The 24,814-nt window shown below is 38.9% G+C and overlaps 2 protein-coding genes across 12 annotated transcripts; one reads left to right on the forward strand and one right to left on the reverse strand.

Annotated features, from left to right (window-relative positions):
* Window positions 1–5,556: 5,556 nt before the first annotated feature.
* On the forward strand, window positions 5,557–15,599 carry tarbp2 (TAR (HIV) RNA binding protein 2). 4 transcript variants are annotated; one of them, XM_063911198.1, is made up of 8 exons: window positions 5,557–5,777; window positions 7,289–7,331; window positions 7,682–7,996; window positions 9,351–9,420; window positions 9,568–9,685; window positions 9,975–10,102; window positions 10,398–10,593; window positions 12,476–15,599. In XM_063911198.1, the coding sequence occupies exons 3-8, from the start codon at window positions 7,692–7,694 to the stop codon at window positions 12,631–12,633; spliced, it is 975 nt and encodes a 324-aa protein (XP_063767268.1). In that variant the 5' UTR covers window positions 5,557–5,777; window positions 7,289–7,331; window positions 7,682–7,691; the 3' UTR covers window positions 12,634–15,599. The 4 variants fall into 4 exon arrangements, with proteins under 4 accessions (XP_063767268.1, XP_063767266.1, XP_063767267.1 ...); XM_063911197.1 differs by lacking the exon at window positions 5,557–5,777 and adding an exon at window positions 6,351–6,601; XM_063911196.1 differs by lacking the exon at window positions 7,289–7,331.
* tespa1 (thymocyte expressed, positive selection associated 1) lies at window positions 7,030–23,237 on the reverse strand. 8 transcript variants are annotated; one of them, XR_010168224.1, is made up of 14 exons: window positions 22,932–23,237; window positions 21,474–21,652; window positions 21,001–21,043; window positions 19,970–20,010; window positions 19,363–19,416; window positions 18,772–18,811; window positions 18,294–18,311; window positions 18,049–18,144; window positions 17,456–17,664; window positions 16,170–17,305; window positions 15,701–15,770; window positions 14,747–14,925; window positions 9,557–9,656; window positions 7,030–9,414 (listed from the first exon to the last, which is right to left on the reverse strand). XR_010168224.1 is itself a non-coding variant. In XM_063911179.1 (12 exons), the coding sequence occupies exons 2-12, from the start codon at window positions 21,613–21,615 to the stop codon at window positions 14,834–14,836; spliced, it is 1,941 nt and encodes a 646-aa protein (XP_063767249.1). In that variant the 5' UTR covers window positions 21,616–21,652; window positions 22,932–23,236; the 3' UTR covers window positions 14,615–14,833. The 8 variants fall into 8 exon arrangements, 7 of the variants coding, with proteins under 7 accessions (XP_063767249.1, XP_063767255.1, XP_063767250.1 ...); XM_063911179.1 differs by lacking the exons at window positions 7,030–9,414; window positions 9,557–9,656 and having other exon boundaries at window positions 14,615–14,925; window positions 22,932–23,236; XM_063911185.1 differs by lacking the exons at window positions 7,030–9,414; window positions 9,557–9,656 and having other exon boundaries at window positions 14,615–14,925; window positions 20,832–21,043; window positions 22,932–23,228.
* Between the last annotated feature and the right edge of the window lie 1,577 nt (window positions 23,238–24,814).

Here is a 24,814-nt window from a genome sequence, read left to right on the forward strand (position 1 = left end):
TCAGAGAGCCACTGTAGTTACACTCAAGACAATTACTCCACTCTCCAGCTCGAGAGGGGTAATTACTGAGAGCGATGCTCCAGCAGAGTCAGGAGAGAGGAGTGGAGGGGATTAGGACAGGGGAGCTGTGGTTGTATTGTTTATTGAGGGAGGCGGTCAAACAAAGGACCCCAATTAAAGCAGGATGCAGGATGAAAAAACGTGATGTAGAGATACGAAGGAGAAGCTGAGCTTACCATCAAGTACATTGTAGTCCTTAAAAAATGTATGACAGTGCTGCCACTGTAGATAACATTAAAGTTAAAGAGTAAAAGTCCCAAAAAGTGGATTCCAGTCAGGTCACTCAGGTTATATTGCAGACTAATACAAATACTTGAGGTGGTTGGACTTCCCACTCTCAATTAAAAGAGCGATAGCCTCAGGAAAGACTAAAATCACCAGACAAACAATTATTCAAAGAGTTATATCTTAAATATGTTTTAAGTGGAAAACAGGTGATAGTTGAAAAGATGATAAAACAATTTCATAAATACGTTTAATCCTTTTCCCCAACATTCCACAGAACATGACTTCATCTGTTGTTAAAAGATCACTTTTTTTAAATATAAAAGTGAAGAGTTTCATCTCAGCAGTGAAGACCTGTACAGCTGGAACCCCCCTGAAGCTACTGACTCTCCTGTTGTAACATTTACACTTCCCAGGCTGCATGGTTCCAATTTAGGGCATCTAATGAGCTGTAGTTGAGGTCAATTTATATAAAACGTCCCGGGCCCGACTCTGTCATCAGGGACCGACATGTTTATGGTGGTCTGAAGTGGGCGCACGGTCAAGTCCACAACATTAAAGTCAAACAGGGGGAATGGGGTATGGGTAGGGTGTGTCAGGCCAGTGAGTAAGGGTGGGGGTGGGGGGGGGTTTAGAAGACGGTCAGTGGCTTTGAAAACCTCGGCTGCTACTGGTAGTTTCTGCCTTTTAAAGAACACTCCCTCAGCAGTGGTGGCATACTGTAGCCCTAACTTTATTTTTACTTCTTTTATTTAGAAAGCCAGGAAACATTAAGTGTCGCTTCAAATAAGGTCATAAAAAGAAAAATATACATGCAAGGACACAGGGGCAAAAGAAGAAGCTGGGCAATCTGTTCCATATGGTTTGCCCACTCGTGCCCCTGTTCTCCATTTATACAAAAAAAAACACTACAACTCACAGACTTGTTAAGACTAAAAATATTATTCTGGAGGATTCCAGACACACAAGTGAAAACCATCACACAGCCCATTTTCGACCAAACTAACACGAAGAAGCAATTTTAAAACATTCACTTAGGCATCATTAAGTTTAGCCGTAAGACTTGATGATACATAAACTGTTTAGTTTAATGAATTACAACAGGGAGTTTCAACTCTCAGAGACTCCAGCTGTTTTAAGTGAGATAACAACTCATCATGATGCGCGGAGGAATATGCTAATGATTCTTCTTTTCCTGTTATTATCTGGTCCTAACTGAATAGTCAAGTAAAACAATGGCACTGTGCTCTGACATAGCCAAAGGCAGGGGGAGAGCAGGGCGGGGGGTTTGTGGGAGAGGCATTGAGCAGGACAAAAGCACAGGTGTTTGCAGGTGTGACTGGGTCTCTGTGGTAAGGCAGGGAAGAAAGAGGGAAAAGAATGTCAGCGTGCCCAGAGGGTCAGCATTTAGGCAATAAGTAAAAACAAGATAAGGCTTTTTAGCAAAGGGGAAAGGTAAACTGAGCTGAGTGAACCATAATGTGACCTGAAAGGAGAGGTCAGGACAAATAAAAACGGTTGAAGAGGAAAACACAACAGATAAGAGAGAGGGCGAGAGGTAAAAAGGTCAGGCTACCATGCACATATTCTTCATGTCTACTTTGTTTATCAATTTTTGCCACCATTTACATTTGTCAGGAAAAGAAACAGCATAATGTTATTGAAATGTACAACAGAAAATGACTCAGTGATTTGAATTTGAGTCCAGCTGATGCAATAATATAAAACCTTGCAACAGCGCTTCCGATCACTCCTCACCAAGTCATTATTACAGTGGTGACGGAGGTTAGACCACCATCTCCCACTTTTGACAGATCAAACAGAAGTCTGTGTGAGTTGCATCATCAAATTAAAGTGCTTTTCATATTTCAAATTCAAATCAAACAATGTCACAACTCTTTCAAGCACTGAACTGCTTTTAAAGTTTAAAGGGAGTCCTCCCCTGCTGCCCGATGATCCAAATGCGGCGCTAAATGAGGCCATATTGTTTATAGGAACTGTGGGAGGGTTGTGGGTGACTCTATGCCCCTTTAAAAAGATAATATGCTTCCCATTTAATGGCCTCCGGATGACAAATTGCTTCCAGGGGAAAATTAAGTTAAGAAAATTGCATGTGTGACACGTAAAGACATATCCACTCTACTTAAGATGTTTGACATCCATAATTCAATTAAACACAGCAGTAGGTGACGTTATTTTATTATTATTTTTAATAACCACAACTGCCCATAAGGCATGGATAAAGTAAATGCATTGGCCCTTCATCATTGATAAAAAGTGTTTCTTATCATGTCACAATAATGTGCATTCACCAATTATGACAACAGATGATTAATTTGATTTTAATTTTAAGGAAACATGAGGGGATCTATACTGAGAGCACATGAAGTAAAGCTGGGGTTTCACTTCATTTGACCACAATGGAACATCTTTCTTTCGTTGACAAGAGGAATAACTCTTTATCTCATGGGGATGGTTGGAAAATTGCAACCTAATATCCTTGCAAATATCCAGAGCACCCATAAGAGTGTTCCTTCGTTTTAAAAATGCTTACTATCTTGATGATATGATAGAATTCTGACTGACTTACAGCCCAAACCATTCTTGTTTGTGTATTGCATGCCACTAAATGCTTCCTTGGGACATTTTAAGTGAAGGGATTTAAGAAAGGCAGAGCAGAAAAGGAGTGGATTAAAAAAACACAAAAACCTCAGGAGAAAAGGTAGAGAAAACACAATCAGATAGACCTGCCACTGAAAGTACAGCAGTAAGGGAAAAGAGAAGGCAGCCAAATAGCAAATGAATTTGGATTTGGATCAACCGAATGAGGAAACTGTAGAAGGAAAAAGAGTCCGGGAGGAAGGAGGAAGAAAAGAGAGAGACACTAAGACAGACAGAGAACGAGAGGGAGAGAGAGTAAAAATGCAGAAAGAGGACGGAGTGATTTGGGTTGGAAGCGGGAGCAGGGAACCAGGGTTGGCAGGGTTTTGGTGGAGGAGTGTGGTGGTTCAGAAGTCCTCCAGCGCGAGGCGCCAGTGTGTCCGGCGGAGGCCCCGACCATGAGCTGCCTCACCCCCCCAGAGCCACGGCCACAAACCCCCTCTCTCCCTTCACCACCAGCACCGCCACCCATCCAACCCAAAACCCACTGGCAGGCAGCGCTTCACTGAAGCTGCTGCTGCATGTTTATTTAATATTCTGAAGAAATTGAAATATCTTTGTGGGTTAACACACATATACATACACAATTACATATCACTCACCCCCTGACACACGGACACACACACACACACACACACACACAAACAGGCCTACTAACACGCACGCATACATTCACACACATTACCACCACAATATATAAATAAATAAAGCAGAGTAATAATGTTCTCTTGATCTGTGGCCAAGAATAGAGTTGGAGAAAATCTTTTTCAAATGGTGTTTTCAGAAGTCTAGAGGGAGGAGCGTGAATGTCTGACACTGCATGATGCCTGAGCGGGCAGCATGTCTCGGACAGACTCCCACAGAGGAGAGAGAGAATTAAAAAAGTGTCTGACAAACAAGAAATAGTTCCCATGTGATGTGAAAAAAATAAAAATAAAATAAGGCCTAACATTTAAACTTGCTGGTAGATCTGAATATTCAGCTCCATCATACAAGGATGGTGTTGAGTCTATATTTAACTAAGCATTTCACATGTACAGCAACTCTGAGTGTGTGGTCTGTGAATGAGAACATGTATATGAGGTGTTTGTGAAGCGCTAAATGAATAAACGTGAATGCCAGTTCCTCTTTCTATTTGTGTATGGGTGCACACATCCATAATGAGTTTCTGATCATTACAAAGCAATTTCTTCAGACAGAAATTCTTTAAACAGCCTTGGTTTTTGGGCTTTATGCTATCCCCCTTCTGTCTCCTCTCCTCAACAGCCACCAACCACTGCAGCTGCCAAAAATAACACAGGAGCGCCACTCGAACCCGCGCCTCACCACAGCACAGCTTGGCCGCAAGAGAGGGATCAAAACACACACAAAAAAGGAAACACATCATATTGTGGATGGAGGGAAAAAGAGCATTCATACAGCTCCATGCTTGAAGATATCAACTGATGATTTTGGCAACTAAAGAACCACTATACTAATGCGCCAGGCCAAGACAAGGAAAAGAAAAGTGTGTTTGTGGATGTATGTATACATTTTGGATGTAATGTAGCTGCTAAGATGGTATTAATTTCTGATCTCATTCAACCACAAGCTCAATAAAAATACTTAGATTATCACATTATAAGACCCAGCAAACAAGGAGAATAAAAACACTGAAAGTATGAAAAATTGGCACGAGGGGTAACCCTGGTCACAGATAAATGATGGGGCTTTGATTGTAGGTCAGGGAGTTTTAATCGGAGCTGACTTTACTCATTGTCATGGCCAGTTCCCTTTGTGTTACACTTGGAAAAATGTTCTTATCCACACTGAAACGCTGATGCCAGTGAATGAAGCCATCAGAACCCCAAGCTTTATTTCAGCGGTGGCCAGCACGGGTTTACGAGCAAACCATCATGGGATTAATAGTCAAGCCACAGAAATAAAGGAAAAGATGGAAAGGTGGAAAATCTACTGACATTTTTTGCTATAGTTGGGGCAGGAGGTTCTGAACCTCGAGTCCAAAGGGGTGTGCACGACAGCTCTGGGAATATTCACCAACACAAAAAGGTCCAAAATAAGCAAGAGAACCACCAAAATCAAAGTTGTCGGTCCTAAATCGTTTTATATTTATATTTAAACAAATGCAACATTCCAACTCCTCCACACATCACAGACACTAAAGCGGAAAGTTTGGTCATGCCGTGCAGGCCATATAGGCCTGTTTTCAACAGATTCTGTCTCTGTTAATTCTTATTTCAGTGTTTATTGTTTTGGTTGTACACTATGTTGCACCACTTCAGCGTGATTTGTAGTTGACTGTTGAATAGAGCTGGAGCTTTGTATTTGCTTTTAATTTAGGTTTTATTAAATTTCATTATCTTTAGTATCATCTTATTTATTTGCATGTGAAGACATGTGTTGTATCTTGATAAGGTGATGAAGAAATGTATTATTTTTCTAGACATGTATTGTTTTACAATGGTCAGAAATGTAACTTTCAGAAATGTCCTGGGTTGTAGTGTTAGGGCTATAGTTAGGTTAGGTCCATGGTCGATGTGACAGGTGCCAGGTTCCCAAAGTGCTAACGAATCCACGATAGAGAAGCTTGTCAGATGGGCAGACCAGTAACTGACTGGCGCCCTCTTATGGTGACTTTCTGTTATAACAAGTTATTGCACAGAGCCAGCATGCAGATAGTTGTGGACCCAAACAAATTTTCATCGTTGTAGCCTTTAATTTACCGTTCAGCTCAACTACCCATCCACGCAGAAACCATTAATAAATTGTAGGATGATGACTTGCTGATACGAAGAACAAAACGATGCAGAAAACAACTCAACTTTACACAGGTACAGTTGGTACTACTGACACTTACTTGAATACTTCTGGTACTTTTTCTTCCAATGCATTTGTCTTAAAAGCAGCAGATTGAAGATGCTAATGTGGTGGCTAGCTAACGTTAGCTGCAAAACAAAAACATCCGTTATCTTCACAAAGTACGTGTATTTTGTTTTCTCATTAGTATTTCTTGCACTGACGTTAATAAAACTGCGAAGGGTAGCACTTTCCCTTTGGTAGTGTCTTGACATCAGTAAAGCTAATTTAACTGAATTTAGCTAGGTGCGTGCAAGCTAGGACCATGGATTTATCAGAAAAACATCCATGATTATAACTAGGTTGTACTTTTTGCACAATTTTGAATTGAGGACTTCTACTTTTGATTACATGTTTATACTATTTTCTGCAAATGCAAACTACATTCTCCGGTATGTGATGTTCAAGTGACTATTCACCTGTTTCTGTTGTGATGAAAGCGGAAGAAACGTGGGTATGTTTAACTTTAGCCTCGTACACTGAAAAACTACAACCATTATCGGTGTTTTCCGGTGTGCAAAACGAACCAACCCAAAGTGCCCACGACCAATGAGAAAACGAATTTCGTGGGACTTCGTCATACGTCATATCTGTGCTCCGGTGCGATCTGTGGAGGGTTCTGCTCTTCACATGTCTCTGCTTCATCATCTGTTGGGGAAAATACCGTCTAATGAAATCGAGTGTCGGTTTTGGTTGGGGGGATTAACCATCCGATACCGATCGGCTCTGTCTGCGTGAAATAGGGAATGAACGACGAGACAGCACTGGACAGCTGGAAGACAAACTCCGGGTGCTCCAGGTGTGCAGCTAAGCTAGCATAGCACTGTGGCTAACGGGGCAGTCTGATTAAAAAGACACTTTTATTGACATGTTTTTAGAATTTTTGCCATAAAAAGCTATGGTTTTAAATTTGGAAAACACATCGAAATTTCGCACGAATAAATTATGGTCCGCTAGCTACAAAATAAAGTCCCAGATGTGTGATTTAAAGAGATCCAGTTGCCAACCTGAGTTTACTCTCACTGATACATCTCCTATCAAAACATAAAGGACCCTTTTTGGTCATTTATTAAATCACTGCTCATCTGTGTAATACATATCTGCTTGTTGGATCAAGAGAGGATGCTATTAGTCCCAAGTTACAGCAACTTCATTAGCAGTTATTTAGCCTACACTCCCTGATAAAAGTAATGCATCACCTGCATATATCACAACACAATTCAGAACCACAACCTGCATCCAGCAAAATGAGCATGCATTTCAATCAAGCTCACACAAACAGAACAAAGGTAGAGGACTGTTGTGTTAGACTGCATGAATTTGAGCAACAGTAGGTGTATCTAATAAACAGATAATTGAGTGTACTTACAACCATGTTGGGCTGACCGGACAAACTTGAATATTTGCATATTTGTGTAACCTCACCTAAACCAATCTCCATTATATGTAGTCATGATGTTGTTGTTTTTTATTTTATTGACTTTAGATTTACAGTTGAGATGCTGAGATTTCCATTGCCACAATTTGAGGTAATAGTTACATTCAGTAAGTTGAATCAATTTGTGTAAGCTGGACATTGTTTCTGGCATTACTGCAAAGCCAATGCATTTGGAAAAGGGATTGTTTTATATTAGCTTGGATACCTTAAAACCTTTTATAATTTGGGTGAGTTAAATATTCAGTTAGACTAGCCTTAGTGCAAAAATGACAGCATTCAATACAAATAATGTGAAATTATCATGACATTTCTGAATTATACAATGCATGCTAAGAAACGTTTATGATCGTGTATGATCGACACAATTTTCTAACGCCCTTTCCAAATTTAATCAACAGTTGTTTAACAGTGCATCTCATGCTCGCTTTTTCTTTTGTTAAGTATTGAGCAAATGCTGGCTGTGAATCCCGGAAAGACGCCCATCAGTCTGCTGCAGGAGTATGGAACGCGGATAGGCAAGACCCCAGTGTATGACCTGCTGAAGGCCGAGGGACAGGCCCACCAGCCCAACTTTACGTTCCGTGTCTCCGTTGGAGAGATCAGCTGCACCGGCCAAGGGCCCAGCAAGAAGGCAGCCAAGCATAAAGCAGCCGAGGCTGCTCTGAAGATGCTCAAGGGAAGTCTCGGAGGTCCTGTTGGAGTTAGTGTTGGAGAAGACGGGTTTATTGGAGTTGAAGTGTCTACTGATGGAGAGAGGTCAGTTTCTTATAAAACATTTTTTATTTTAGTTCTTTGCACTTTCTCTTTAGTTAAAGGTCCCATGTTATGCTTTTTTGGGGTTTTCCCCTTCCTGTAGTGTGTTATTTATGTTTGTGTGCATGTAATAGATCGGCAAAAGCTAAAATCCCAAAGTTCAGGCTAGAGGGAGATTCTCTCCCATATCCCTCCCCCCTGCCTGAAACGCCTCTATTGGATTCCTTTCTTTACTTCTTGGTTCAGTTCCGTATCAAACTGACGTCACCTGATACGGAACTGAATTCTAGCCAATAGCAGTGCGAGCCGCTAGAGCTTCAACAACGCTAAAGCCAACCCGAGCGGAGGAGCCATGGCGAGGAGACGCTGCCACTTTAGCTGCAAACCATGGTGTATATATGGTATGGGTTGCCATACCAGAGGAAGAAGATGTGAAGAACAAGTGGCTTGCATTTATTTTTACCACTATTCCCCTGGAGCAAAAACCCAAATTATGGTTGTGTTCTCGACATTTCACATTCTGAAACATTGTGAAAGTTTTTCATTCACAATTAAGCCCGAGCGGGGGCATACCCACTTAACGGAAGAAACTCAGCTACCAGACCATATTAACCATTTTTACCAAAATGAAACACAACTCCAACACCAAGCGTCTAAATCAGCACTGAACAAAAATGAGCTAACGCTACATAGCACCTATCTGCAAAACCACTTATCGACGTACGACCAAAACTCACTGAACTAGCAGCCAAGAAAGAGAAAGAAAACCGCTACACTTTACAGAGCCATAACTATTATCACATCTTACGTTTGCTGTTTGTGATAAAAAGTTGTGTTCAAGGGCATACAAATGCTGCTGAAGGTTCATCCAATGTCTCTGTGTCACTTTGAAATGGTTACTGATAATCCATCATTATTTATTTGTAATAAACCGGTACGGCACAACAAGCGATGCCACTTTTCCACAGGTTTTTTCAGGGGCAGGACATTTGACAAATCTCTAAGCGGTTGACCAATCACAGCAGATTTGCCAGCTAACCAATTTGAGCAGAGTGCGCTTTTGCAAAGGTGGAGGCATTGAGCTCTTCAGAGCTTTATCAGAAGGAGTGAAAAGTGGTACTTTATGCACATTCAATGTGAGGAAAATAAAGCGCCTTTTCAACATTAAAGCATGAAAACATGCTCTAGTGGAGCAACAAAATACATATATGAACCTGACAAAGTAGCATAATAGGGGACCTTTAAAATAGACATGTGTGTTAGCGTCAGCTGATATATCATCTCAGTATTCTAAGAATAGAGTGAATTTAAGATATAAGTCTATGTGGTTTCATTACTTCCCTTCTCTTCCGTACAGCTCTCAGACAGAAATGAAGACTTCAAGCAGTTCTCAGCAGTCTGAATGTAACCCTGTAGGAGCTCTGCAGGTGAATACACAAAGATAACTCCTGTAGTATACTTCATTTTGCAGTTTGTCATTGTTTAGGCTTCACAGTTATGAAAAACAACCAATAAAGTGACATGCTTTTGTTTTCATAAGTAGTATAAAATCAGTCTGTGTACATTTCTTCCAGGAATTGGTGGTGCAGAAAGGATGGCGTTTGCCAGAGTACACAGTCACCCAGGAGTCTGGTCCAGCACACCGCAAGGAGTTCACCATGACCTGCAGAGTAGAGAGATTTGTGGAAATCGGTAATATGCACAATGTGTCAATGTTTTAAATTGTTCTGTGTGTGTTAAAAGTTTCTGTCTCTTAGATTAAATCAACTTTCAGCAATATTAACATTTTTGATAACATGCCATGCAAACACTGTGTCATAAATCCTCAATGATGCAACATTTTGAAGTGTGGCTGAGTAACTACCTTCACTGACCTTTACTTGCAACACATGCATTACAAAAGCATTACCAGGCATTGGCACAGCCTACAGCTGCCTGTAATAGATTAGTCAACATTAATCAACCTCCTGTTCCTCTCTAGGAAGTGGAACCTCCAAGAAGCTCGCAAAGAGAAACGCAGCAGCTAAGATGTTATCACGTATACATGATGTCCCGGTCGACCTGAGGACCAGCAACGAAGCTGAGGTCGAAGAGGACACGTTCAACATGGTAAGAAATAAACTTTCTCTGTGACCCAGTTGTCAAAGCTTTTGAAAACCTTGCATGTAAAATGATTTGGCACATTGCAGTAAAGGATCCGTAAACATAGCATAACATGTAAATATTATATTTGCGTTTCATAACACTTAGTACTTAGCTTAATGTCTTCATTTTACAGTAATTTGTCTTTCAATGTGACGCGGAACACCATAAGACATGCATCCCATCCCCCCTTTCCTTACTGCTCATACATCTTAATAGTGTTTATTAACTAGTATGAACTTCACCTAACCTGCACACACAGCACATGGGGAGCAGAGCTGAGACAGGCAAAAGTAAAGGCTTCAGCTGCACGTGGGACTCTCTGCGCAACTCTGCTGGAGAGAAGATCCTCCAGCTCCGCAGCCACCCTCTGGGCATGCCCACTGACTCCAACTTCTGCTCTTTGCTTAACGACCTGTCTGTGGAACAGCGCTTTGACATCAGCTACCTGGATCTAGGTAAGCTCACAAACAGTAGCAGTAAATTCACTTCTAATTCAAATAAGTTTCACACTGAAAGTTTCAAAATAAATGTTGAGTCTATTGTCATCACTGGCTGGTTGTGTGCATGCATTTAAAGCTGCATTTTAGCGAGGAGCATTTGCATATAATGAATTAGTTGAACTAACACTGTGCATATGATAAACCAAATTAGCATGTGCAAGCCTTTTACTGCTTTAACATCGGTTTTACACCATCTGCACAAACTAAGACTTGCCCAGCATTATGGGAACGCAGTGCTGGCATGCTGTGTGATTACTATAACTGTCATCAGATATAAATTAGAAGAAGTAACCCTCAGCTGCATGTTGTCACAGTTTTTACCGGCAAGCCATTTTCCTCTGAACAGCGCTTCACAGAAGGACCAGAATTTGAAGCTGATTCGATAAAAATAAATCTGTAGTTATAGTCAAATACTTGATTTCAGAGTATGTGATGTTGAAATATAAAAACGATAAGGCCCTATCTATAGTAAAGCTAGTTACTGGGTTGTGTTATTATTACGTTATACATTTGGTCAGTGGAATATTTAGTGCAAAGGGTGGTAACTGAAATACTTTATCACACTTAAGGAATGGATAACTGAATATATTTCAGTGAAATGCCACTGAAATATACTGTAGTGCGTAGGGGTGTAACGATATACGTATTCGTACCAAATATATTCGGTATGGGCCCTTTGGTTCGGTACACACGTGTACCAAAGTGTACCGAAACAAATATGTGACCCGCTCTATCGAAATCAGTCGGAATTCGCAACAGCTCATTTCCAGATAGACGTGGATTTGTGAAAAAAGCTTGGGTTCAGGTCCTTTGTCTGATTTTAAATAAACAAAGTATTGGCTTTCAGAATATGAAACTTTTATTGCCAAATTCACACGATAAATACATTTTTGAAGCTTGTAAAGGGAAGGTGACAAGCCTCTGTCAACTCACACTCTGCTACTACTCAGCGCCGCTATGATTTGCCGCTACACCTCGTTGCCAAGCAACACTTATTGTTTAGGTGTCCTTTGATAAGCAGGCAGTCATACCATTAGCTATAACTAGCTAGAGCTGATCGATATGGACATAAATGCGAGTGAAGTATAATCTGACGCAAGAGAGAGAGGGATCAGTGATCAGGATCAGCTGCTGCTGACGGAGAACACGCAGTTCCTCCGCGGTACGGACCAGTGAGCAGAGCAAAACACAAATTTCAAGTTAGACCATACACATGTAGCTATTCTATCTACCTCTCCAACAAAATGAACTAGTTATGAATACATTTATTCTTTGTTGTCTGTCGGGTCACTCAGTACTGGATTAGCGGGCTGCATGACCGAGAGTTATTTAACAGTAACGGCGCACTACATTACACCCGACTGCCACTGGAACATGCAAAGCCATGTCCTGCTAACTCCCCGCATTTACGAAACAGCACACAAGCATACATCTGGCAGAGGTACTGAAGGAGGTAGTGTCAGAATTGAAGTTGGAGAGGCCAGGAAACACAATTCCAGTCACAACAGATATCTGTCCTTTCTGCAAGCAATGTGGACAAGTTAATTTTTATGAAAATACAATGAATGTACAAGCTGACAAGCAAGCCCTAATGTCAAGCTGCTTATGTGAATAGTGACCTAAAAACCGAGGTATGTACCGAACCGAAATGTTTGTGAACCGTTACACCCCTAGTAGTGCGACACCAGGGTTCTTATCAGTTCTCTCTTTTAACTTCGACGTATCCAAAGGAGCATTGACGTTGTGAAATTATTTGTAAAGACTAAATCTTGCTTTAGAAAATGAATCTTTAAAAATACTTTACTTGACCTCCTTTTTATTTTCGTGATTGTTTCAGAAGAGCGCAGTCTGAGCGGCCTCTGCCAATGTCTAGTGGAGCTTTCCACTCAGCCAATCACAGTGTGCCATGGCTTTGCTCCGAGCATAGATGCAGCTAGAGCCAATGCAGCCCACAATGCACTGCAGTACCTCAAGATTATGGCTGGGGGGAAGTGATGTCATCTTCCTCCTCACAGACTCGAACTCACCACCGCACGACGGCAGGATATTTTCCTCTTCGGAGGATGGAGTGACTTTTCTGATGAGTTGAAATAACGTGAATTACCTCAATTATGGATTAAATAAGAGACTTTTTTCTGTCCCCAATTTAACACCCTGGACTTTCTTTTGGTCACATGGATTTATCATCGTTGCCAATGAAGGTTTATCTGCCCAAAAACGTATACCTCGTTCTTTGACATGTTGCATATTTATCACAAATTATTTTAGAATGCCTTGTTGGTATTTTCCTTTTTTGTTTGCCCAGCATCCATACTCTCCACTCTTATTTCCCTGAAAAGCTAAAGTCTAAAAAGACTTTATCTAAAGTGATACGTTGCATGATTACATACAACTTCCTATATAACTGCAGACAAATGCGGATTTCACAAAAAAAGCAAATGGAGTTTGTAGAAATTGGGCAATGGAATCACCAAATACTGGTTCTGCATCAAAACACTGATCATTGATTGGTGAATGGAAGAAAAAAATTCCTGCCGTGTGCTGAAACATTGAGAGAAAAAGGACTCTGCTGAAGAAATATCAGGGGATACTCATTTTGAAGGCTGCTCTGTTTTCAGATGAACTCAATGAGAAGATGTGGCCTTGGTTATATTCAATCAAGCTCTAAATACGTTTACAGTTGGATGCTGTTAATGTTGGGCCCTAAAAACTAGAAAATTGAAAACGTACCATAAAATGATGAACTGAATCTTAGCAAATAAATCTTTCTAATCATGTTCTTTTTTTCTAAGAATTTTTGGGCCTTTAATACAGTGACAGTGCAGTTTAGAATCGGGGAGACCGAGGGGAAGACACGCGGCAAAGGGCCTCAAGCCGGATTCGTACCTGGTTCCACCGCATGGGGATCACAGTATATGGCCGCCTGCTCTACCCACTGAGCTATACAACGCCCTAAACATGTTGTTCTTCCTAAAATGGTAATGATGAGAGAGGTAGTAGACTCAGATGACTGAAACATTGACAGAGGAATTGTCCTTGTAATGTTTTGCCACTTTGAGGACTCCATAAAAAATATAAGGCTCATATCGATTAGATTCAGACTTCAACTTTAAAAAATCTCTCTGCAACATTTCAATAACATTACAAATCTACTGATTGGTCCCATTTACTCCTGGATGTGCAAACAGCTTTGTAAAGTCTAATTACCTCAGCTTGTCATCTTTCCTAAGACAATGATGAATTAATAAATAGGTTGAAGGAGAGGAAAGTACAAAGACCTCTGACAAAGCTTGTCATTTTAAATATCAAAGACCAGTCAAACAAGCTACCATATTTTGCTCTGTTAAGTTTTAATGTGTCTTTGCTCATAATGCCTGGCACTCTTTCATTTATAATTTAAACCCACTGTGATTTTGTTTTTCAATGGGATTATGAATCCTGTGATGATATTGGATAGTTGATCATGGGGGAATTTTGGATATTTTTTCTCCAACTACATGCTGTGTATTGTAAAAGGATTCATCACCATCCACCTTACTGTATTTGTATTGATATACTGCCTGCTGGAATAAGTTTGGAATTGAGTATAGTGAACAGTTTGCACTACTTGACAACAAAATGCCCTTTGCACAGTTTGACCAACTTTCTGTACTGCTCCTTCCACCGGTGCGATTGATGTGAACCTCATTCTCAGAAAGAGCAGATCTGCAACTTGTTTTCTGATAACTCAAATAAGGAACTTGTGCTTGTGAGTTTTAGTTGCTAACACCATTGAAGATGGAACTTCTTTGTTGTAGTAGAAAAAGTTGCCCCGTTTTAGCTAAACAATGAAATATAGTGTGAGCTCAATGTGAAATTGACTTATTTCCAATAAAACATTTTGTACATTTTACTGCCAACTGTAACAACATGCTGCCATTCCTAATTGAATTACCACTTAAATGAAATATGGGCCACACAGCATTTCATCACACCCTTTGAACTACAACAGTTTTATTGTTAATTATTTACTGTTTTCTGTATCAGCACTGAGGAGGAACTTAATAATTTGCATGTCCAGAAATATTATTGTGAAAAATGCTCTCACATGTAAGTATTTTTACAGTACCATCACATCTTAAGCCTTTGTTTGGAAACAACATTTGGTGAAGGAAAGAGTCAACAGGTGAGTTGTTTCAATGTTCTGTTCTTTCCGTCATCTGTTATGTATGTTTGATGACGGGCTAACTTCTTCATCTGCATAACCGCTGCTGTCTGACTGCATGCTGTCGCCCCGGACCACCTCACCTACACGAAGAATGACACAAACACAGTTGGGCAACAACTCCATGCACTGTACCTCTGCTCAAAAACAGCTGCAGCCTGACCTCAATAGACACACAGAGGCACAAACAGTATGTTCCCGCTGACTAAACACCTGCACATGGAAGTGTATACACAAATTGCTCCCACTTCTTATTTTACATCCTATATTATGAGTTTTTATGGACTTTCCAGGCCCAATTCCCTCAAATTTAAGGACCCAAAACAATACATTTAATGACACAAAGCTAAAGGCGTCACAACCTTCATTAATTTGCTGCAGGCATCAGCTTTTACTCCAAAAAATTCACTCAATTTTAAGAATGACTTTTTTCTATATCATTTGTGAAAGCTATTCATTTCATCACACCATGTCAGACGTTGTTAAAAGATCTGCAGTGACAATATTTAAGCAGTATTTTTGTACACATACAAATATGTTTCTACCAAAATTCTGGTGTTAACCAATTCTGGTGAAATCCCCTTTATGTACTGTTTAGAGATGTTTGAACTGTGTATTAATTTTATTATTTCATGACTACCCTGTTTACATTTGTTGCCCATGTTTTTACCTGTTTCTGAATTTTTGTGAACAAAATTGAGAGCAACAAAAATGATTGGCACACATCAATGGCAATAAATCTAATTCTGATTTGAAACCGCTAGTTGGAAATTAATGTTCCTGTTTCATAAAAGTACTTACTATGACCTGTGCTTATATAAAAAACAATCGATTCACACAAAATAATTATAAATATACCTTTGGACAACAGGGGGGTTGTTCTTGTTGCTTCGGATTTAACAAAATCTTCCTCTCCTGCACTATGCACCTGTAGAGTCAACAGGCATACAGTTAATATTGTATAATGAATTTCTACTATGAAACACACTATTAGGGCTGAAGAATATATTCTTTTATTGTCCACATCACAATGTCTGGTGGTGCTACAATAGCTAATCAAATTTCACTAAAAGAATGTTGTGTTTTGTCATTTAATCAATGTATTTTTAATTCCTAATCTTACAATCAGTTCATCTATCTGATAAAAACATGCTGTCCTTCAGCTTGATATAATTCAATGCAATTGCCAGGTTGAGTGACCATGGCAATTGTTTTCTGATAAATCCACCTAATTAAAATACACAACACACACTTTATCTGGAGAAATGTTGTAACTTTTCTTTTTAATACTTCATTTTATATAAATAATTTATTTTAGAGACTGTACCTCCTCCAGCTCGAAGGAGTTAACCTGTTGCAGGTGGTGGGAGTTGTGCCCCAGGCTGTGATGGGTCAGTGGATTCAGGTACAGGCTTTTCCCCTTGTTAAATGACTCCTCACATTTCGGCAGAGGCATTACAGTAGAAGCATGACCGGCATCTGTTGCATTTGAGGAATGAGGAGAGATGCCGTCCCCCTCCCAGCCAGTCACAGTGATGCAGCTCTGGGTGGGGTCTCCATAGGGGGCCAGGACAGGAACTGATCCTGATGCCTGAGTCTGTCTTGTGTCAGGCTCAGGGATAGATATTTGTATATCGGGTTCATGTGATCCATCTATAATTACTGTCTCAGAGAAGATACAAGTGTTTGTTATTGGACTATTTGTCTGTTGACAACAGAAAGACGCCTGGTGTACACTCTCAACTATCTGCGGGCAGATTAGTTCGTATGTCATCTTGGCAACTGGTTTCAGATCAGCAGTGCCAGTCTCACTTTGAGAGGCACATGAGTCCAGCTCTGTTTCTATCACAGTTTCTCCCGATGCTGATGACGCTAGAGATGTTCTTACATGTTGAGTCCTGCTGTCAAGGTCTGCTGGTTCGACACTGTTTTCATCTGTATCAACATTATCTGTTTGTTTGCATCCCTGCATCTTATGAAAAGTTGTATTTTCCTTTAGAAGAACATCCTCGTCCTCGTTGCTTTGCTGGTTTTGCGCATCTTTCCCGCTGTCACTGGATTTATCATCATCTGTGACTAGCCTGGCAACCACAGCTATCTTATTATATTCCCCCAAATCCAGTTTCTTTGTAGCCCCACTCTTGTGTTTCTCCAGGACTATATCCACAACATCAGGGAGGCTGGACCTTTTTATGGGTGAGGGCTGTGGAGAGGTGGAGTCTGACCCACGAGGAGAGCCTGTGTAAAGACACATCTTGGAGACGGTGTCCTTCAGCCTCTCCACTGGAGAGCGCACCTCGCTGCGGATGCTGCCTCTGAAACGCTCGATCTTCTCCACAGGAGACGAGGAGAAGGTGAACTCTGGTGTGGCCAGTTTTTGTAGAGGAGTGCGGGACACGTGAGAGTAGAGGGAGTAGAAAGCGTTGGCCATTGCTGTGAGGACTTGCACTTGTCTGAAGCGACCTGTGGAAGGAATAAAAAGGAAATTAAAACAAGTTATATGGATGTAATTTACCACACATTGTATTCACATTATCACATGTCAAACAAAACCATACAATGCATGTGACAAAGATAACTAACAGCAGTGATTTAATAAGTCAATAGCCTTACTAGCAAGAGAGAGGCTTGGGTCTTCCTCTCGTATTCGCCGTATCTGTGAGTCCAGGAAAAGCCGGAAGTTGATGCCCCGAGACGGAGAAGGGAAATTGAAGAAGCGAGGAGGGATGCGGACAGTGACCTGAGGCTCGTCACGGCCAAAACCAAGCTCATAAAGCGTCTCCTCTGCATCCTCAGAGCACAACTGTAGGACCTCTGATATACTAGTGTGCATGTGAGAAAAAATTAAAATAAAGTTTTAACCCTGTAATAACGTTTTTTTCAAAGCCTTTTGAGGCAAATTTGTAATTCATGGGATTTACCTAAAAATTAAAAGCATGTATAATGCTTATTGAGTAAAAAAGTGCTTTAGAGAACAAAGAAAAATTATACCATTAAATACAGATGATAAGAATAAATAAAAAGTATCAAATTACATCGAAAAAATAATGCATGCAGATTGATTATTCAGGTGTAAACAGGCTTGAAAAAGGTTGACATTAAGGAGTTAAATATATTTGTAAAGATGCAAGAGGTCATTCAAAAGCAACGTGCTGAGTTATTGGTCCTCCAGAATAATAAACTTTTGTAAAGTGTTGAAGGCTCACCTTGATGTAGTTTTATAAGTGGAGGAGGAGACGCAGCTGGAGGCCATGCTGTGGCCCAAGTTTAGTTTCGGCAGACATAGTTCCTTACGAGGGGTGCTGTGGATAGGACAAGAGTAATGTTATAATTCATATGACCAACGTATTAGCTGTGGAGGAAACATACAGAAACACGTTGCATTAATCTTAATAAAATCTTAGTAATTTGACATGTTTATCTTGAACTAAGGCAGAAACATTTCACTGACCTGGTGAGTCTGCCGGGGCTTCACAGTCAGTGCAGATTGAGAAAATGTTTTTAAAAAAGAACAACAGTCTATTTACTTAATGTTGTAAATATAGTCACATTTTAATAGATCTTTATAGACAAATAACACAAACATGTCTTCAAATAATAATTAAAAGCTGAAGAAATAGTCCATACAAAGGAGCATGAGAGCTTTCTCATTTACACCTCTCGATCATTTCGGGATGGGGGTGTTAAACTGAACATGCATACAGTAATAGAGGTGTGGCTCATATGTCTATCTAAAACTGATTAAAATATGAAAAGGATCCAAGACAATAATCTCTTTTATTTTGTTCTTGTGTGGAAAATAGGAATTTAAATTAAAATTCAGAATGACCTCTGTCAGTTTAATGATTAAAGTACCATGGATACATATTAACTCATCTTCACTAATTCAATAGCATCCATGAAACTATGAGACTATGGCTGCCACTTACCAAGCTTTAGATGTAATCTTGACACCATTTAACAAAGACGCTGAAACAAAAAAATGAACAAATTTAGATTAAAATGGAATATGTTGATATGGAGAGTTTAACCGTTTATTTGATAGGTAAGTAACCCTAAAATGTAGGACAACATTACAGAACCCCAATCATCACTTTGTAACTAATCATGTGGACAGGAGTCAGAGATAACTGCTTAAGTAATTCAAATGTTATTGCACCAGAAACTCACTAAAGGATTGAGTCATATTTCATCATGTCACATTTTCTTGTACCACACTACTTATCTTGAACTTAAAGGCATAAAAGCAGCACAAATAAAGGCATTTCTCCTTCTAACGTAAATACTTTATGTGTTCTTTTTAGTTTGGTAACATCTCAAATAAAATATATATACTTCCCCTTCAAAATAAGATATCCTCCTTGGCAGAGGTACAGTAATACTGCGTAACTCTGGACATTTCTGTGACTCATTACAAATGAGTCAATCTCTGTGCTTCTTCAGAAATATTGCAAAGCTTTATAAGAAAACAAACAAACATGATGCACACCTCTAGTGTATGTGTGTGTTTGTCTACTTACCATCGGCACCAAGACTAAGTTCATCGTCAAACTTGCTGCTTTTCAGCACAGACTCTAGAAAAAAAAAGCAGTCAATAAATGAATTAACATGTAGTTACACAAACGACCCATTCCTGTTTTGAAATCTGGCTTATATTTTTCAATAGTGTAATTTCTAATATTACTCAAGTACTTTACAAATTTGAGGTATTAATAGTTACGTTTAATGTGACTTTATACCTTAACTTCATTAACATTCAAGGGGAAATATTATAGTTTTTGCTCTACTATAGTTATAGGACATTACCATTACAACATACTTTATTCATGAAGATTTTATACACAAATCATACAACAAATGTATCAAATATGGTTCACTTTTATGACTTCAACCACCCAACAGTAGCAGATGCAATAAATAAATCATCTCCAATTAACCAGGTACAATGGTAAAATGCTTAAAATAACACAATAATTCAATAGTACAACACTCACAGGCCCTTTAACTCTGAATTCTAGTTGAACTATCACTTTAAGTCAATTTGCTGATAATGATTTTACCAGAGACATTTTTAAAGACAAAGACGGATGGAGTGGAACATTGTTATTCATTTGTTGAAGGTCATACCAAAACTCAGCTGATCCGTTGTCTCTGAACAGGACTCTGACCTGTAATTGAAATCCCAACAGTAATGCATGAATACACACGCAGTGTAATTTGCATGCTTCTTCTGTGAAATGAGTCACTGAATTTCCATAGATAGAATGTGGAGTGCGATAGCAGAGCCTAGCTACAGTACACACAGTCACATCGTCTCCCTGCTAAGCTCGCAACAGGCTACCGGCATTTGTCAACTTCCTCTTGTAGACATGTTGACATGCTGAGCGGCGTTATGGTCTACAGCCCAAAACAGATCTGCTTTTTTTCATGTGAAGTTCTCATGAAGCATAAACCATCACGCCACTCTTTTTCTTGTTTTAGCGTTAGTAACCTTTTAGATGCTGACAAACTGTGTTACACTGATGACAAACAGCTTCCTTCTTAGTGATTAAAATGAGAGATATGAAATAATGTGTGAGTGTGGGGGGGAGGCTGATATCCTTCCTTCAGTTTCATAACAGAAAGAAGGAACTGTTATTTTTTTCTACTTACAAAATATTCTTATTTCAAACCACAAATTGTGGGGTTTTTTGGTGAAAACCCAGACTCTTCAAGACTCAAGGACGTGTTGAAATGTTTGCATCTATATCCTGAGAGTCTTTTTTATATATATATATATATATATATATATATATATATAATCAGCATTGCCTTAAAAATGTTGTCTGCATCATATCAAGGCTTTGTTATTCATCACTGATAGATCTCAATTCAGAGCACTCTGACATAATGGTTTTAAACTTAAAATATGATTGTTTTTTTCCCCCCAAGTGGAACAGTAGAAATACCTGAACTAAGGCTATTGTGGTGAAAACAATACTTTAGCTACCTTACCACGACGTCTTCCTGGAACACCTGACCTCAGAGAGTTTCCACTTTCTACTTTACTGTTGGTTCAACTGGTTTCAAACGATTGACACCTTCACCTTCAGAGACTGAGTCTAAAAATGTCAAATTACAAAAGCACAAAAAAAGGAGCATAAAGCGAGCTGACTCACCCACAACCCTGCAGCCAGTTCTCAATCTTTCCAGTAAAGCATCCTGTGGAAATCACAACATTTAGCATTACAGGAAATCCTGATTAAATTAACAACTCTTCATATTATTTCACTCTTATTTTATAGTTGTCTTCTTTTAGCAAACATGCATACTCTAGTAAACTAACTTTGAAACTATTCTGTCACAGGAAAGGAAATAAGGAAATAATTGAAAATGCAATAACATTTTTGCATTTTGCTATTTCTAAAAGAAGATGCATTTTTTTTATGTGAAACACTTTTCAACTGGGTCATTTCTTATATTTTATGTATAATGACAGAAGTTACATTGACGATAATCCCCGGGCCCACACAATATTCTACTATTTCCCTGCAATGCTTGATCATAGGCATCCTTGAGCTCAGTTTATCTGTTTATACATAAACAAATTGACAAGAGCTCAAGTATGACACTCTCCTCAGTTTGGACTCACCGTCAGAAAACACGTCATCGTCTGCTACAGAGGCAGAGGGGATGTTGCCCAGCGGCCCCTCAGGGTCCAGCTCCAGAGTGGAGCGCTGTCGGTGGCTGTTGATCCAGGCTCTCCGCCTCACTGTGGATGGTGGGCTCTCCATCGCCTCAGTTCAAAGACTGAACATGGAGGGGTCAAAGCTAGACAGGAAAGAGAACAAGGAAATAAAAAGATGACACTAAAACATTTTTTACACTTAATCTCTATGACATTCAGTGTTTTGTTTGTAAATATGATTTAACAGTAAAGTTATTAACAGGATGTTTCTTCATAAAATTATCTTTTGGTTGGAGAGGCCTTTGGACTATTGTGCAATATTAAAACTCCAAAAGTCAGAATTCAGTTAGAAATGTTGCTCCATTTTTATTAAATGTATATTGTTTTCATTAAATTAAAAAATGTAGCAATGAATGAAGTGTGATGACATTTTCATACATATACATTTATGTGGGGAAGATTTAATAACAGAAAACCTTAATGAAAGGTCAATAGTGGCTTAAACAACAAAACACCATAGACCTCATGAATCAAACTCAACAAAGAGCTACACTGCATCAAGTTCAAAGTATAGTTTCAAGACTGGTAGAAGGAAAGTTGCTAGTTCCCCTATGGTACTGACATACCCTTGAGCAAGGCACCAAACCCCCCCAAAACTGTTCCAAGCGTTACAATGGCTGACCCTGTTATATGACTGAATGATGAATATATGAAGCGATTGGGCTTTTTTTTAAAAGGTGCTTTTATAAATAAAAGTAACCTGACTTATTTACTAAAATGTCAACTCAAACATAGTCATTTAAAAGAAAAAATTACATTGAATAAGATCATTTAGACTTGAACTCAAATCGATTATTAAAAATGATGGTAGTTAATGTAGTAGGTGACACATTTTAAAATATATATATATATATATATATATATATATATATATATATATATGAGACACATTTTAATTTCCTTGAATAAATTTGCCTTTTGAAGATTTAGAAACAAGGTCGTTTTTTCTAAGTTTAAGTTAATGATAGGTCAAATTATTATTATTTATTCATCATGAAGTAGCAGAAAAAGAGCTAAATCTCTGTTTATCCGTGTGATCAAATAAATCGCATCATACAATTTAAAGTTGCAACAGATCTATCCAATCCAATCTAAATTAAAACTTCAAAGTAGAATTAGGTAACATCAAGTTAAGAATACATAATGTGAAAGTCTGTTTGTCATAATTCGAACAAGCATATGACATTTAAGATGATGTACCTTTTTGTGATCCATGAGATAAGATGTTCTACATGCAGCGATGAACAGGTGTCTACGGACTATATTAAGCTCAATTGTGTAGGCTAGTCCTACTGAAAGTTTTCCAAAGTATTATTTGAGCAAAAACAGAAAACAACATTGAGAGAAGAGAAGCAGCTTTACCTTCATGGAGGCAGGTTTCAGTTGTGTGAGTGGCGCTTTTTCTCTCGTTTCCTGTTGTCGCAGGCTGAGATATCTGAAACTGATCTACGATCTTCAGCAAACCCTCAAACTGCATCCAGCCTGCTCTAGATTGCACTGGTGACTTTACCCTAACAGTTATCAGTGCAGTTTCTTCTTTTTTGTTGCGATCATTGTCAACTGGACTGCATGTTTGGCCGAATTTGCGCGGAACATGAAGAGAGTTGGAGCAGACTGTAGGAAATTACTTTGCATCTCATCTGAAACTCAAACTGTTGTATCAGCGTGGGATGCAGCAGTGACACATCCTGCAAAAAGCTAAAGCAAAAAGACTCAGAGTTGGAACACGTTTTTCAGAAATGTCACAGCTTATGGAAGACTATACAACCAAAGTAGTTATATTTAAATTATTTATTATTATTATTATTATATATTTTTTTATGTACAATTTTGGATATAGTCGAAAATTGGGAAGGCCTGTTTATAAAGCTACTGCTTCACATAACTTTAACAGGATTTTAAATAATTGCTTTATTAAAGGTTAGTTAAGCTTTTACATTGTTTAAGATCAATGTAAGTTACAAATGATTATGATAATTTGCTAGGTTGTGGCTGGTGTTCATCATCACATCCTACATCTGGACCACAACTTTTTTTTTACAATTAGACTACTTTAAAATGATCATATATCATTAGTATTATCATTATCAATGATTTTCTAAATGGTAACCATTCTTATTAAGTGAGAAATTGCATAAACTATGTTAACAACTGCATAAATTATATATAACCACTCCATAGTGTATTCTTTAATTTGTTGGCCTACTAAAATGATTAATGAGCAATGGCTTATTAGAAAGTGAGAAAATGTTAACACCATGTGACTTTAACAGTGAACCAAACGGCAGAGATTATTCGCAACCCCGAAAAACCAAATGCTGTATAATCAATATTTGTTTTAGATGTCCACCATCAACATATGAAAACTGTGTGTTTCATTTGTTTTGTTATAATTTTGGTTGACACGTGTATAAGCTTTCTTTCTGTGTGTTTTCTCTTTCCTCTGAGGGGAAAGAACATTTCAATCAGGAGAGATTTCAAGTCGTTCAGTATAAAAAACATATTTATTATCGTATACTCAAAGGGTGAAATATATAGTTTGTTTGGCAATTAGACCCCATCGAGCTGAGTTGGAATTATGGGGAGGAGAAGCCTAATAGGAAGGTGAAACCCCCCTGGGTCTAAACACTGCTGGTGGTGAAGAGCTGAAGGGAATATTGAAGATCTGAATGATGAGGGGGATCTTCTTGGCTTGGTATGGGCCCTGTATCAGATGAACTGGAGGTGAAGGGGTGGAGGAGGGCTGCAACGATTCTCCTGAATTACTCTGACAGAGAGAAAAGAGCAGATTCAAACATTTCCCGGATGCGCTGTGATTGGCTTGAGGGAGATGAGATGGGTCTTAATGGTTTAGCTTGGGGTGAGATGCACCCTTCCTTGTTGAAGGAAAGGGCGAGAGGATTTATGAATGAGAGAACAAGACAGTCTTCCTGAAAGAACTTGCACTAAACTTGATAACACTAATTCTTATGCAACACAAGTTGTTGTTTAATGAGAGCGATATAAGGCATATGGAAAAACATTTTGTTCTTTAATAAAGATAAACAAAGATTGGTAGACTAAACTGTTCACTGATTTTCTGTAGAAAATGAAGGAAGCAAAGAGCATTTAATAGCATTAAGGCTATTGTACTTCAGTCATTTCTCATTTCTTTGTATTTATTGCTACCTTTATTTCACTTTTAACTCCAATGAATGTATTAAACAGTTAGGTTTCTCTTTACTTTGCTGTGCATCAGATATGAT

This window comes from Eleginops maclovinus, chromosome 20 (assembly GCF_036324505.1).
Source record: "Eleginops maclovinus isolate JMC-PN-2008 ecotype Puerto Natales chromosome 20, JC_Emac_rtc_rv5, whole genome shotgun sequence".
In the NCBI taxonomy this organism is placed as follows: Eukaryota; Metazoa; Chordata; class Actinopteri; order Perciformes; family Eleginopidae; genus Eleginops; species Eleginops maclovinus.